This window comes from Aedes aegypti, chromosome 2 (genome assembly GCF_002204515.2).
Source record: "Aedes aegypti strain LVP_AGWG chromosome 2, AaegL5.0 Primary Assembly, whole genome shotgun sequence".
NCBI lineage: Eukaryota > Metazoa > Arthropoda > Insecta > Diptera > Culicidae > Aedes > Aedes aegypti.
The window spans coordinates 338,018,601-338,032,218 of record NC_035108.1 but is presented as its reverse complement, the minus strand read 5'-3'; the positions used below and the strand labels follow the sequence as shown (position 1 = coordinate 338,032,218).

The following is a 13,618-nucleotide window of genomic DNA, read 5'->3' as shown; positions in this document are numbered from 1 at the left end:
GATGCGGACATCATTCTGTTCAAACTAACCTTTTCAAAAAGTTTGCTGACGGAGGAAAGCAAGCTGATAGGACGATAGCTAGAAGCTGCTGCACAATTTTTGTCCGCTTTTAAAATTTATATGACCTTGGCATTTTTCCACTTGTCGGGAAAATATGCCAATTGAAGCATTTTGTAAATATACCAAAATAATAGGCTATTCTCTGGAAGCTGATGAGTATGTAAAAAATTCCATCAACGCCAGGGATTTTTATACTTTTGATTTTTTAAATAATAGTTCTCACTTCTTCCGAAAAGGTTCTCTTAATTAAGAATGCTTTCGAAATCCTGAGTAACTTGATTTTCAATTGGACTAGTGGCTCCTAAATTAAAATTGTGCGCGCTTTCAAACTGCACAGAAAGTTTTTGAGCTTTTTTCGTAATTATTTAGTGATAATTTGTTTCCCTCTTCCAATGCCAGAATTGGCTTCTGAGGAATTTTTCAAGATTTTAGATAACGAGTATTGTTTGATCCTTCGACCTTGACGTTTGCTCCTGCGGGGGTGGGCGATGAGGGCAGGATCAAACATGTCGGTCGTCGGTAGTACAGTAGTGAACACTGTCGCGAATCCGGTAAGGCGTGATTATATCATGGATCGCATCAACCAAACATCTCTACCTTATCCCAATAACCCAATAACCTTTCCCTGACAACTGTGGAGATACAGAGGTGATCTCGGTCTCTAGTAACAACGGCTATCTAACTAACATTCTTTCCATTTCCCGATGACCGTAAGGACGTGGCCAGTGCCATTATTGGCTTATAAAATTTGAGCTCTCGATTTGTGCACATTGAGAACGGTAAGCTAATCCCAAGCCCCATTCATTAAATCTCAGTGCAACTTCGATTGTTCTGGTCAATCACGGAGTAGCAACTACGAATTGTACGGTCATCTATGCTTATGCTTATGCTTATTTTTCAAGATTTTAGATAACTTTCAAAAGGGCTTAGAGCCAGAGTCCTATTGAGGAATTTTATTTTCAATTTTTTTTTTTGTTTCTCTCTTAAGAAAAACGTTTTTCTATTTCTCTTTGCAGATTTTGTCATATAATTTTCATAGTAGGATCGCGAGTGTGTTGAAATTGCGCTCTCCTCACGTTTTCAAGACGGATCGAGAGTTTAAGATGTCTATGATAACGGATTTGAATTTTACTTCACATTTTGATATTGCAATGACCCTTGCTTTAACAATGGAATTAGTTTCGAGAGCGTTGTCAATATCATATTTTGTTTGCAACGATATGTTAACATGAAAACCTTACTATCGATATGCGTTTTATATGTATTTTAGTCGTTTTTAGTTTTTATTGCTGGAGCACAAAAAAAAAACTAACCTTCAACCTTCAAGAATTCTGTCCCTATTTTCGGAATTTCATACGAAGTACGCCAAAATTGTATGAATTGGTCGAAAACTGGTGATTGGTTCAAATTAAGTACTCTTGTCCTGATTATTTCAGAAATCTCATAAAATTTATGAAGAAAATTGTTTTGAACTATAACTCGAAAGATTCTTTCACAAGCCCATTCTTGCTGAAAACATGAATTTTGAAATTTCTGGCTAGGGTGGAGGAATGAATAAACACTTCCATCCTTGCCTACCACTGGCTACGCCCACGATCTCTTTCCATCGGGTCGGCGACATCTTAATCTCATTTGGTAATAATTCTCAATTTAATTTAGCTCCCCTTCAGCTGAACTTCATTTAACCCATCGCGGTGAAACATTGTTTGCTCACCCTTATCCGCAGTGTCTTGCCTTCGTATATTGACAACTGTTACTGTTTGCCGTTGGCACTTTCCGATTCCGGTTCTTGAGACACGGTCCCCCAAACAATAGCGGGCCCTCCCCATTTTCGTTCTCAGTTGTGCATACCGGAAATGAAGGGGGACTTAACAAAAGCTACATGTTCTGGGACGAACCCCGTGGAATATGAAGGGAAGAGCGGAACCAAAACTCCGGATGCCCGGTATAGCACTGTGGGCGTTTGTGCTCTTCTACCAGGAAGGGTGAAGATATCTGTAAAGCTTGTAAGGAAAGACAAATGCATCAATGACACTTTAAAGCGACAGTTTCTAATGTAGTTCACATACGGTTAAAAGCTTTAAACTGATCAAACGATCAAATAAGAAACACTTTATTACATTCATTTTCACTATGATTGCCACCATTAGCATTTAAACTGCTCGCCACTGGTCGGAAACCAGCCATTCACATGAGCCAATTCAAGCGCATTTATGCAATCACTAGCCCGTATCCTGACCTGCAATCAGTGAAACTAGCTTCCATTTGTAATAAATCTCAAAGGTCCATTAATTAAATCAAGCCACAGTTTTGCATTGTTAAATATCTCAATAGAAGTCCCCCCTCCCCCTCATGATCATCAAATGGAGTAATAAACATAATTACTATAATTATCCTGCTAAGGCATGAAAGCATACCAACCGAAATGAAAAGCAAACGAATAAAAGACCTCCCAAGAAGGATGCACCACTAAGTTTCATTCTAGATAAAAAGCACTCCAAAAATAAATGGTTGATAGAAGCCAACCGACGCGCTTAACCGTGTTTTTCCATTCCGTTTAAAAAGCGATATGGAAAGCACGTAATTACAGGGAATTTAAATTCAAGCGAGGAAAAACACAAAATGCCGATGACTTTTTTTGCTGGATGCCCAGACGATTGAAACCCCATATCGTAAAGCAGGATTTGCCAATATTTATGCGATCGGCAGGGGAGCGATCAAGGTGAAATTTAAACTCGCATAAACAAGGCTTCGACGGGAGGATTACGAAGTTAAATGGGCAAAAGGTGTTTGTTGGGGGAAAAAATGCTGGTTGGCGATTGATGTCATCAGATGCATCACGGGAAACTGTGCCTTTTACAATTTACATTTTGTTACTCAGATACTCTGTAATTGAACAGAAAATCCCAACAGAAAATCATCAGAAAATGCACCTACTTCTAGTAAAAGTCTCCCAGTGATTTTATTTTTTTAACTGAACACTTGAATCAAATGATGCAATATTCAAAACCACCACTATGGCTGAAGCAGTCCAAGTTAGTATAAAATGTACTAATAAAATTGTTTCTAGATTACGTTTCTCTAAAGGATCCAAATATAAATTGATTGGAATGCTCTTTTTTCTGAATGGTAAAGAGGACGAGCTGTTTAATTTTCTAAAAGGTACTAACATACATATATTATGTAACAGTTATTACTAAAACTTATTCGAAATCTGGATTCAAAATCAGAAGAGATCCAAATATTTTTGTTTATCGTAATGATCGCCTCGATGGAGCTTGTGGTGGAGTAGCTATCTTTATTCATCATCAACTTTTTTCGATATTTGAAACAAGTTTACACAAATTAATTAACTCATTACGCGTGGTAAAGATGGACAAATTACGGGTGAAATTATGAAAAAAAATCCACGTGCTCGGCTGGGATCCCAGCCGAGCACGTGGATTTTTTTTATAATTTCACTCATAATTTGTCCATCTTTACCACGCGTAATGAGTTAATTAATTTAATAACCATGAGGATTGGATTACCGAACAGCTCAATATAAGCGTCAAGTATACACAGTTAAACAGTTTTTGAAACTTTGAGTCTTTCTGTTAAAGCACAGTTAGGTAAATATACTTTCATTGCTGCCTATTTGCCTTTTCAATGCACTGAGCAGCAATTAACTTGCTTCAAACTGACTCGCGGATATTGACTACTGTCAGATAGGAACAACCCTAGTGTTAAATCTAAAAACCCTGTGGTGTTTTTGTCGACTAAGCGAACGTTAAACATGATCAAAAGTGTCAAGGTTCAGTTATGGACCCAATTTTTAAATTAAAGTTTCAATATGATATAGCCGTTATTTGAGTGGGAAAAATTGCTAAAGTAATTGCAGTAACATGCTCTTTCGTGTTATTAAATAAAAGCAAGATTTCATTAAACATTTTAGGACCTTATTGTTGGCAATGATCAGTTTTGATTGCGACATGGACATTGGATCAGTCACCAACTTTTATGTGTAATAAATTTGATTCGTTCCAATAAATCTGAAGCTATTCTATTGGCCTTGATCTTCTAAACATAGAAAAAGCATTCGATAATGTTTGGTAAGAAGGCTTGAAAAACTACTAATTGAATTTTAACACTTCACTTTTTGCAAGAAATAAAATAATAAAATCACTAGTAAGGCGAGCAAATGGGGCCTTCCTTAGCCGAGTGGTTAGAGTCCGCGGCTACAAAGCAAAGCCATGCTGAAGGTGTCTGGGTTCGATTCCCGGTCGGTCCACGATCTTTTCGTAATGGAAATTCCCTTGACTTCCCTGGGCATAGAGTATCATCGTACCTGCCACACGATATTCGAATGCGAAAATGGCAACTTTGGCAAAGAAAGCTCTCAGTTAACCCAAGATTGGTCTCGTGCGTGTACTGAGTACACGCACCCTGAAAAAAGTTCGCTTTTCATGCACAGCTCGAGCGAGGTGGTGTCAGCAATGGTTGAATGCGCGACCGCTCTTGAGTTAATAACTGTGGAAGTGCTCAAAAGAACACTAAGCTGAGAAGCAGGCTCTGTCCCAGTGAGGACGTAATGCCAAAAAGAAGAAAAAGAAGGCGAGCAAATACCTTCAAACTCTAATATGTGTTGCTTATCTTGAGTAGTTTTTAAAAATATTCTAATAATTCATCCCCTAAATTCAATAAAAAAGAAGGCTTGATTGTAAAATTTAAAATAAATTAATTTTTCAACATACAGTGTACAGGTACAGTGGGGAAAGTGGATGATTTGTCCATCTTAATCATACAGTATCGGGCATATAAAATGCACCAAAGCCGTTTTCCCATACAAAATGATCAACTTCAGAGAGCTATATCTCCGCCGTTTCTCAACCGATTCTTTTCATTTTTTTCTGTGACGAACTACGAATTTCCTTAATTATCGAAAACTATTGTGAAAATTGTGTGAAAACTATTGATTCAAAAGTTACAGATAGGTTGAATTTTGACATAAAAAATACACCAAGACGAAAAGTAATGTATCAGACAAACTATGCGTCTTATCCTTTCGGTATCTTCAGCGCATTTTTAATTCCGTGATAAGGGCCGCGGCTACAAAGCAAAGCCATGCTGAAGGCGTCTGGGTTCAATTCCTGTTCGGTCCCGGATCTTTTCGTAATGGAAATTTCCTTGACTGCCCCGGGCATAGACAATCATCGTACCTGCCACACGATATACGAATGCGAAAATGGCAACTTTGGCAATGAATGCTCTCAGTTAATAACTGTGGAAGTGCTTATAAGAACACTAAGCTGAGAAGCAGGCTCTGTCCCAGTGAGGACGTCATGCCAAGAAGAAAAAGAAGAAGAATACTTACTAGACACAAATTCAAGAATTTTTCTGGATTCCCACTTAAATAAGGTTTAAATTATGGGAATACAACTACGAATAACAAATACTTAATTCCAATTGTGAGGTATCTTGGGCTTCAATGAGTTAAGAATGCCATTCAACAGTTCAAGAACAATAAACCAATGGTATTGATGGTATCGGGGCTGAACACCAATTATCTGAAAAACCGAACGGTTACCGGACATATTGAAAGTACAAATCTTTTAGATGGACAAGACGTTTTCAAACTTGTATCGATCATTCGTTAATCTTATGAGTCTTTATTTCAAATTAAAATAATTTAATTTATTCTGTGCATTCATACAAAGAAAACAAACAACACATAAATTGGCTGACCATACGTACCGTATTTCACGGGACAGTACCGTTTTCACCACTTTGACGAGCTGTCCCGTCGTTTAATTGAAAATGCTTAAATTGTCCCGTATTTTCGGAAATGAGGATATTTCCCACAATATAATAAAACAGCGGTAAGCTAAACAGTTTCAAATTATTTTTGCGAGTTTTTATCATATCCATCAATTATTCTTGTGGTTTACAGTTTCTCTGACAGAGTAAAACTTGATTTGTAGTCAACAAATGCCTTGATTAATGTTTAACTTTTTTAATGCTCTAGTGAAGAACTTACCAATTGAGTACGAAAACTATTTCACTCTCACATCAATGCAAATTTTTGATTAATTTTCCAATACATGAATCTTATTTGATCAGTTTTCATATACCGAAGACCTAAAATAAACAAAATACTAAGAAATAAATTTGAAATATTTAAATGAAAATTGTAAATATTCTGAAATCTGGCCTAAATTCAAGGCTGACTTCTAAAACTTTGGAAGATTTATGTTTTACGTAAGTCCAGCGATGAAATCTATTTTCAATCTTCATCCAATTTTTCCACTTCTCACGAACACAAGCTTTTACTATAAACATATAGCAGAGAAGCTTCAACTGCTGTAGGTTTTTCATTTTTGCTATCTCAAGAATTTAACGATTTTTTTGGTTTTTGTGTTCAGTTTGGATTACTAAGATCCCGGTAATATTACAGTGGAATTTTAAAAATTATTGTGAGATTAATAACACTTTCTTGGATATCTATCTATATAAATTAAAATGGAATGGTGTTTTTAAATCACGAGTTAGCTTGAGAACATATCATTAGATTTGCGTAATGTTTCCACTGTTGCATTTGTCCAGGATTCCGACCTGTTCGTGCGTAGAAGAAGTTTACGAAAGTCTACGGAATGGTCATCATTTTGTATGGGAGATTGAATGCCCATTTTGAAAATCTACTTGATGAGAAGACAAAGTTTGTTGGGACCACTAATCAACAATATATTTGGGAGTCTGGATATTAAGGTTGTATTCTCGATTTTCCGATAGGATTATTGCAATTCTAATAATATCTCTGGAATTTTTCTAGGAATTAATATTATACAACAGTGGCTGGATACTTTAGAAATTCAAAGATAGTTTGTGGAATTTTGATACAAATTTCAAGATTTCAATCAGATTTATGGGTTTGTTGAAGAAAAAGAAGCTTGCATTTATGGGATTCCAAATCCCAGAACTCCTATGGGAGTCTTTGGGAATACTTTTACAAATTCCGAATACTGCTACAGATATTCAAAGGTTCATTCAAGAATCCCAAAGTTTCCGTTTGAGTTGTCCAAGGTTCCTCCGAAATCCAAAGGTTAAGGAAGATTGACATCGAAATTAGTTTGCATAACTTGTAACGAATTGCGAGGTTGAACACGAAGTTGTCTGAACCAGCCTGGATGAACTTTTCATTTTTATTTAAAATTTACTAAAGGCTTGTAATCAGGATTCTGATATCAATTTCAAAATAGTTTCAAAGCTAAAAAATCTCAACACCCTCAAAAAACCAACTTTAACTCATGATTGATTACCATAACAAGAGCATTAAATAATTTTACTTATTCCAAATATTTTTTTTTTTTTGTAAGTTTCAAATAGCTTAAAGTTGTAATAAATTTTCCTAACGCTATTTTCACCTTGCTAAACATTGTCCCGTTTTTATTCCTAGTTTGTCCCGTTTTTATCCTTTAAGGTTATGGTCAGCCTAGCCTATATCAGTTTTGTTCTTTCATTAGGTTTGCTTGCCACGCGCGCCAAAGTTTGGAATAATTCAATTCGTTAAATTATTATCGAGTTTCGAAGTAAAAATGTTCAAAACCGTTCCTGTTTATGCCGGATGTGGAAGCTGGTCCGGGATAACCGTTTCTTGCTCCAAATGCTGCAAAATCTGTTGCATCGCGTGTTTGAACGGTTCGGAACTGCTCTGCCGGAAGTGCCAAAACGAACCATCCGATGTTTCCACCACCACGGGAAAAACGGAACGTCCGGGTCAATCCGTAGCTGCATCCGTGACAGGAAGTAGTCCCCTGCAGTCCGACCTTTGTCCGATTCACTCGAAGCTCTACAGCATTTACTGCTACAACTGCAATGAAACCATTTGCGGAACATGTGTCGAGCCGGAACAACCGCACGATTCCCATTGCATTTGTAGTTTGAACGTCGTTTATCGTGCAAGCGTTGCCAAAATAGAGGCCAATTTGACCGCAGCGGGAAAACTTCACGCTAAGCTGCAAACGCACACCACAAAGTACCGAAGGAACCTCGAACTACTTGAGAAAGAGCTTTCCGGTGGCCTGTGGCGCATTGTTGCCCTTGCCGAGTCGTCCAGAATGCACATGTCTCGCTCGCTGACCGCTCGGAAGAAATCCGTTGAGGAGAAAATGGAGATCCCCGTCTTGTATGGCGCCGTTTTGGAGAATTTCCGTAGAAAAACCGACCGGCTGTCGAAGAAGGAGTTCATGCAGCAGTTTGCGGAACTAAGCGTCGAAAGCAACGAGCTGACGAAGATACCGATGGATCTTGAACTGCAGGAAGTGGGAGACGTTGGATGGTAAGTTGCGGGTGGACTAACTTTTAGGGCAAATTTCCTATCATTCTTTTTTAATGCCTATTTTTGCGGTATATAAGAATAAAATCCTCATTATTTATCGAAAACTTTGGTCATGATGATGAAAGCTTATACCGTGTGGGACCGAAATCCGTACATTTGGCTAAATTTTCAATATTTTAATATAAAAAAAAATTAATATGCAGTTACACATCTAATTACAATAAGTTATAAGTTGTTGTAAATGCTAACATGCGTTGGTTATGCGACCTTGCCGCGATGGGAGGGCATAATCCATTAGCCCATATGATGGAAACCAAAGGCGTAACCTGTAGTGGTGGTATCACATTTTGGCATTTTTTGGCTTAAAGCCGCGTCATAATTCATATGGCATAGACGCAATAATATCTCGGATGTGATCCAACGGACATTCTGCGTCATTGATAGAATTGATGCCCATGTCAAGTAATTAATCTATTCGAAGTGGACATTAATACTATTGGTGACGATCAGTTTGCCTTTTGCTAACCAGAATGATCCGCAGCCACTCTTACTATCAGCTAGCTAGACACATCGTTATCATGTACGACGTAGGGAATATTACTCTGAGGAAAATGACTAGTAGATTCACTGAGTAGAAATAAGTGGCGACAATCTTATTTTAATATGGTTTTTACATTGCCATAATAAGAAATAGGTACCTCTTTTGTAACAACGGTATGAATAATCTGATTCCACCTTCATTTTCGCAAAATTTACAAGTAGAAGCATTGTATTTGCTACCGAAAAGTGAATCTTGTAGGAGACTGTTATAGAAGCCTAAGGTAACTTTACTCTTAAATATTCACTATAAAAATGACTCTTAAATATTCACTATAAAAATGACTTTGGAAAGTAAGACGTTGAGATCGATCATTAGGATACACTTGCTAGGTTCAAGAAATTGTTGAACAGACAAGGAAAGTGACTTTTTTCTCTAAGGATATATGAAAGTAATGACCAATAAACACTTTAACAATAAAAAATGAAATTAACTAGAACTACTAAACAGCCTAATTTTGTTAAGACTTCGCGACAATTGACATTTAAGCATCTAATCTTACGTAAAAGACAGGAGTAATCAGCATAGCACTTAAATGACAAATTATTCAAAACCATTTTAACTAGACAGTATTAGTAATGACACTACTATACTACTATTTCAAACAAAGAGTGTTTTGGAAAGCCCAAGCAAGACGCTTCGTTTTCGGAACGCCGGGAGTTTGGATTTCAGTTCCCGGTTTTGCTAGGCAGGGTTTTGTAAAGCCCAAACAAGACGTTTCGTTTTCGGGACGCCGGGAGTTCGGTTTTCGGTTCGCGGGTTTTGCTGGGCAGTGTTTTGGAAAGCCCAAACAAGACGCTTCGTTTTCGGGACGCCGGGAGTTTGGTTCTCGGTTCGCGTGTTTTGGAAAGCCCAAGCAAGACGGTTCGTTTTCGAGGTGCCGAGAAGTTTTGCTGTTCGCGCTGTGTGAGTTTACATTTTTTCATGTAAACGTTACTTTTTGTAATATTCAATCAAATTTTGTATGGTTCGTCACTACAAGTGTCGGCATTATGCCTGTTTTATGCAATTCTAATAAACATAGAAACTTTTTGACATCACTCAAAATATTTTTTGAATTGTTCGACATTATGAATGTCGACGTTTATTTTGAAACTTTTACCAAAGACTTTTCTTCTTGAGGCATAAATGTTCAGTAATACTTTAATGTAACTTTCAAACAAACTATGTATGGTTCTTCACTACAAGTGTCGGCATTATTCCTGTTTCATATAATTTAAAATATACGCATATATTTTTCTCTTTTCGTCATTAATAAAAACTTCTTTTGAATGGTTCGACATTACAGATGTTGACGTTTATTTCAAATCTTCTACCAAAAACTTTTTGAGACAAAACTAAAAACTAGCCTTAAGTATAAACCGTATTTTTCCTCCTTATCCATGGATCGCATCACCGACCAAAGGTGACTCCCAGATCTTTTCCTACTCTACTAATAAACACCCTTTCCGTGGTGATTGTGGAGATGCAGAGGTATTCTCGGTCTCTAGAAGCAACAATCATTACACCCTAACATTCCTTCCCCATCCCAACTGACTGTAAGGACTTGGCCGGCGCCGTTATTGATCAATAATATTAGATCTGCTAAAATTGCACTCCGAGAGTAAGCGGAAACTCCCATCCTTTATTCATTTGGATCGCATTGCAATTATTACCAGTTTCGATCAATCACGGAGTAGCAACCATTGACATGTACAGTCAGTCTATGCTTTAAGGTTATGGTCAGCCTGCACATAAAACAGTACCGAGCAACTATATGTTCAACCCTTTTCCGACTTCACATGATCTTGTGAGTATTTACATCCCATAAAGCTAGTTTTTCTCTCAATTGTAACATGTTCTTTCACTTTGTCACGCATTGCAATTTATTATTTTGGACAAAAATTCAAAGGTTAAGTAATATATACTTATTTTTTATTACCACTCGGCTGGTAAGCCGTAAACCACGATTCATAATTAAAAACAAGTATTTATCGAGCAACGGACCGATACCGGTCCGTAACCGGTCGTTTGAGAACGTCGCAATCTATGGGAAGCCCACACAATAGAAACCTCAGCCAGCACAGTTGCTGGCTAGTGTTGTATGCTATTTCATTACCTAAAAAATAATGCGCTCTCGGGCTAGGCATTGGATATATATAGAAAGCGTTGTGTTTGGATGGGCATCTAATTCTTCCGAAAGAGGTGCACTTTGCGAAAAAGGACCAAGTGTTTATTGAGTTGAAATCGAATTCAGGTTAACTTCTGCGTTCATGAGTCCTCTCATAGCGTAGGAATAACGCGCCCTAACTAGAAATCAGGGAGTCGTGAGTTCGATTCTCACTGAGAAGACGTGTAACTTTTTCGCAAAACTTCACATCAATTTGTCCATTTAATCCAATTGCAAAGTATATGTAATGTTTAGCTTTTCGGTAGTTGTTAATAAATATCTGTTGAACTAGGTACTCGAACGCGAAGCAAATCTACTACCAGGTACTTGAGATTGTTTGATAAGAGGAATCGGTAACGTAGTTTCAAATACGTGTTTCCTTCAAGAAGTGTTTATTTCCACCAATAAATCTCGAGTGCTTGGGGACTGACCCTTTTTGGAAACGCACTTCAACCGCCACTTGACGCTATTTCTTATAAAAGCATGCAAACCCAATCCAATCATCAGTTCACTTCCATCAGCAAGTAGATCTACAACACTAACATGAAGACCATTTTCGTTCTTGCTGCATTGGTAGCTATCGCCACCGCCTCGGCCATTCCTGATTCTCGTGCCCTGAAGGATGACTTCCAGGAGTTTGTCGATCTCGTTCCCGTAGACAAACTGGTCAACGTTGCTCTGCAATATCTCGTCAGCGATAAGGAGTTCAAGGAATTCTTCGGATACCTACAGGGAGAGGAATTCTCCGCCGTTTGGGATCAGTTCTTCGCTCTGAATGAAGTCAAGGATGTGCTGAACTACCTGGAGGCTGCAGATCTGGCTGTGTACGATGCGTTGAACACGGTTGCTGATTTCCTTGGACTGCACCACGTTAAGCCAACCGTCCACACCTGTAAATAGTGTGAGTTATTTCCCTTAGACCAATTTTAACTAAATTCAAATACTTTTAGTGAGAACTGGAGGATTGACCGGATTCTTCGACGAAACGGTTGCTTTATTGCCTCTGGATAAGTTTGAAGCGCTGTTTGAAGAGAAACTGAAGACCAGCCCCGAGTTCAAGGCTTTCTTCGAGAAGCTACGCAACCTGGATTACCAGAAGTTTGTCGATTTTCACAATGTAGGTTAATGGAAAAATGTGGAACTGGAGTTGAAAGTCTTCTAATCGAACAAATATGTTTTCAGAACTCCAAGGAAGTCCAAGGCTTCCTGCAGAAGCTGCGAAGCTACGGACTCGATGTGGATGGCTTCTTCAATCTCGTTGCCGGTTTCTTCGGCTGGGGAAAATTTTAGAATTGAACAATTAAATTAGCTGAAAGTGATTGAACAAAATGCAATGACAAAACATTTTTTTTAGATCTTATGCATTCTGAATTATTATGCTTTATATTAAAGGTTGTTATGCTTTACATCGTGCATAATCGTTAACTGAGAAAGAAACTCCTTTGATGCAAACACGCAGAATCGAGCTGTAAGATGATTCACTATTCACCACCAGACGTCACAGGATTATAAGGATGGGCGGCCATTGTGGATGTTGTAATGGTGTGATGTAGCGAGTATGGATGGGCGGAAAATGCTTCAACGGTTGCGATCGTCGATATCTAATCGCCATCGCAAAAGCCATTATATTCACAGCATTCAAGCGAGAACGACGAGAGAAGTAAACAAACTGTTTTTAATGGTTTCAGGAAAACGTACCCAGGCATTCGAAATATAAACATCTTTGCATCGTTTGCTGTAATAATGGAACTTATCTATTTGATGATATATCTGTATGAAAAGAGCATCAGAAATGAGTTAAGAATGCCATTCAACAGTTCAAGAACAATAAACCAATGGTATTGATGGTACCGTAATTTCGGGTGAAATTGATCATTTTTCACGGTTTTTCTAGTCTGTTTTCTATAATGTTAACAATTCCAAACAACTAAATGCAGGAAAACAAGTACGAAGGTGAGCCTCATCGACTCATGTATCGAAATTTTCTAACGAATGTTATTTTAGTGTTGACAAATATCGCTAAAATAAAAAATTAAGGGAATCTCATTTCGTGGTGAAATTGATCACTTGTCAATGCCTTTATTGTTAGTTTTCAAAACAACTCTACATGATAAACTTGAGTTCCCTGAATCCGAATATGCTTGTCAAAATCTTAACAATGTAATATTTATATAAATAACGAATAGTTAAATTTCAAGAATTACGCGGAAACGCCTAAATGTATGTAATTTCCTAAAGAAATCAATGATATCTAACAGAAATTCAATTATTTCAACCATTTGAGCTAATTGGTACGAGTTTTGGTGATGAAATCTGGTTTGCGAATATATCTCAAGCATCCTCACAAACTTTCAGGTTTATACTATGTTTAAATCCTTACTTATAAATAGAAGTTTATAGGTGTTTGTCAATACTGCACCGTGCATGATTTTGAAATTATACATTATTTTCATAGTAATAAACATTCTTGAACGCAAAAAACTTCACAACACACAAT

General features: G+C 37.5%; 1 protein-coding gene across 1 annotated transcript; it reads left to right on the top strand.

The window, feature by feature from the left end:
• Nucleotides 1-11,616: 11,616 nt before the first annotated feature.
• On the top strand, nt 11,617-12,527 carry LOC110676814 (protein G12-like). The gene is made up of 3 exons (XM_021846070.1): nt 11,617-12,013; nt 12,072-12,238; nt 12,304-12,527. Exons 1-3 carry the CDS (start codon nt 11,665-11,667, stop codon nt 12,409-12,411), a joined length of 624 nt encoding a protein of 207 aa, XP_021701762.1. The 5' UTR covers nt 11,617-11,664; the 3' UTR covers nt 12,412-12,527.
• Nucleotides 12,528-13,618: the final 1,091 nt, after the last annotated feature.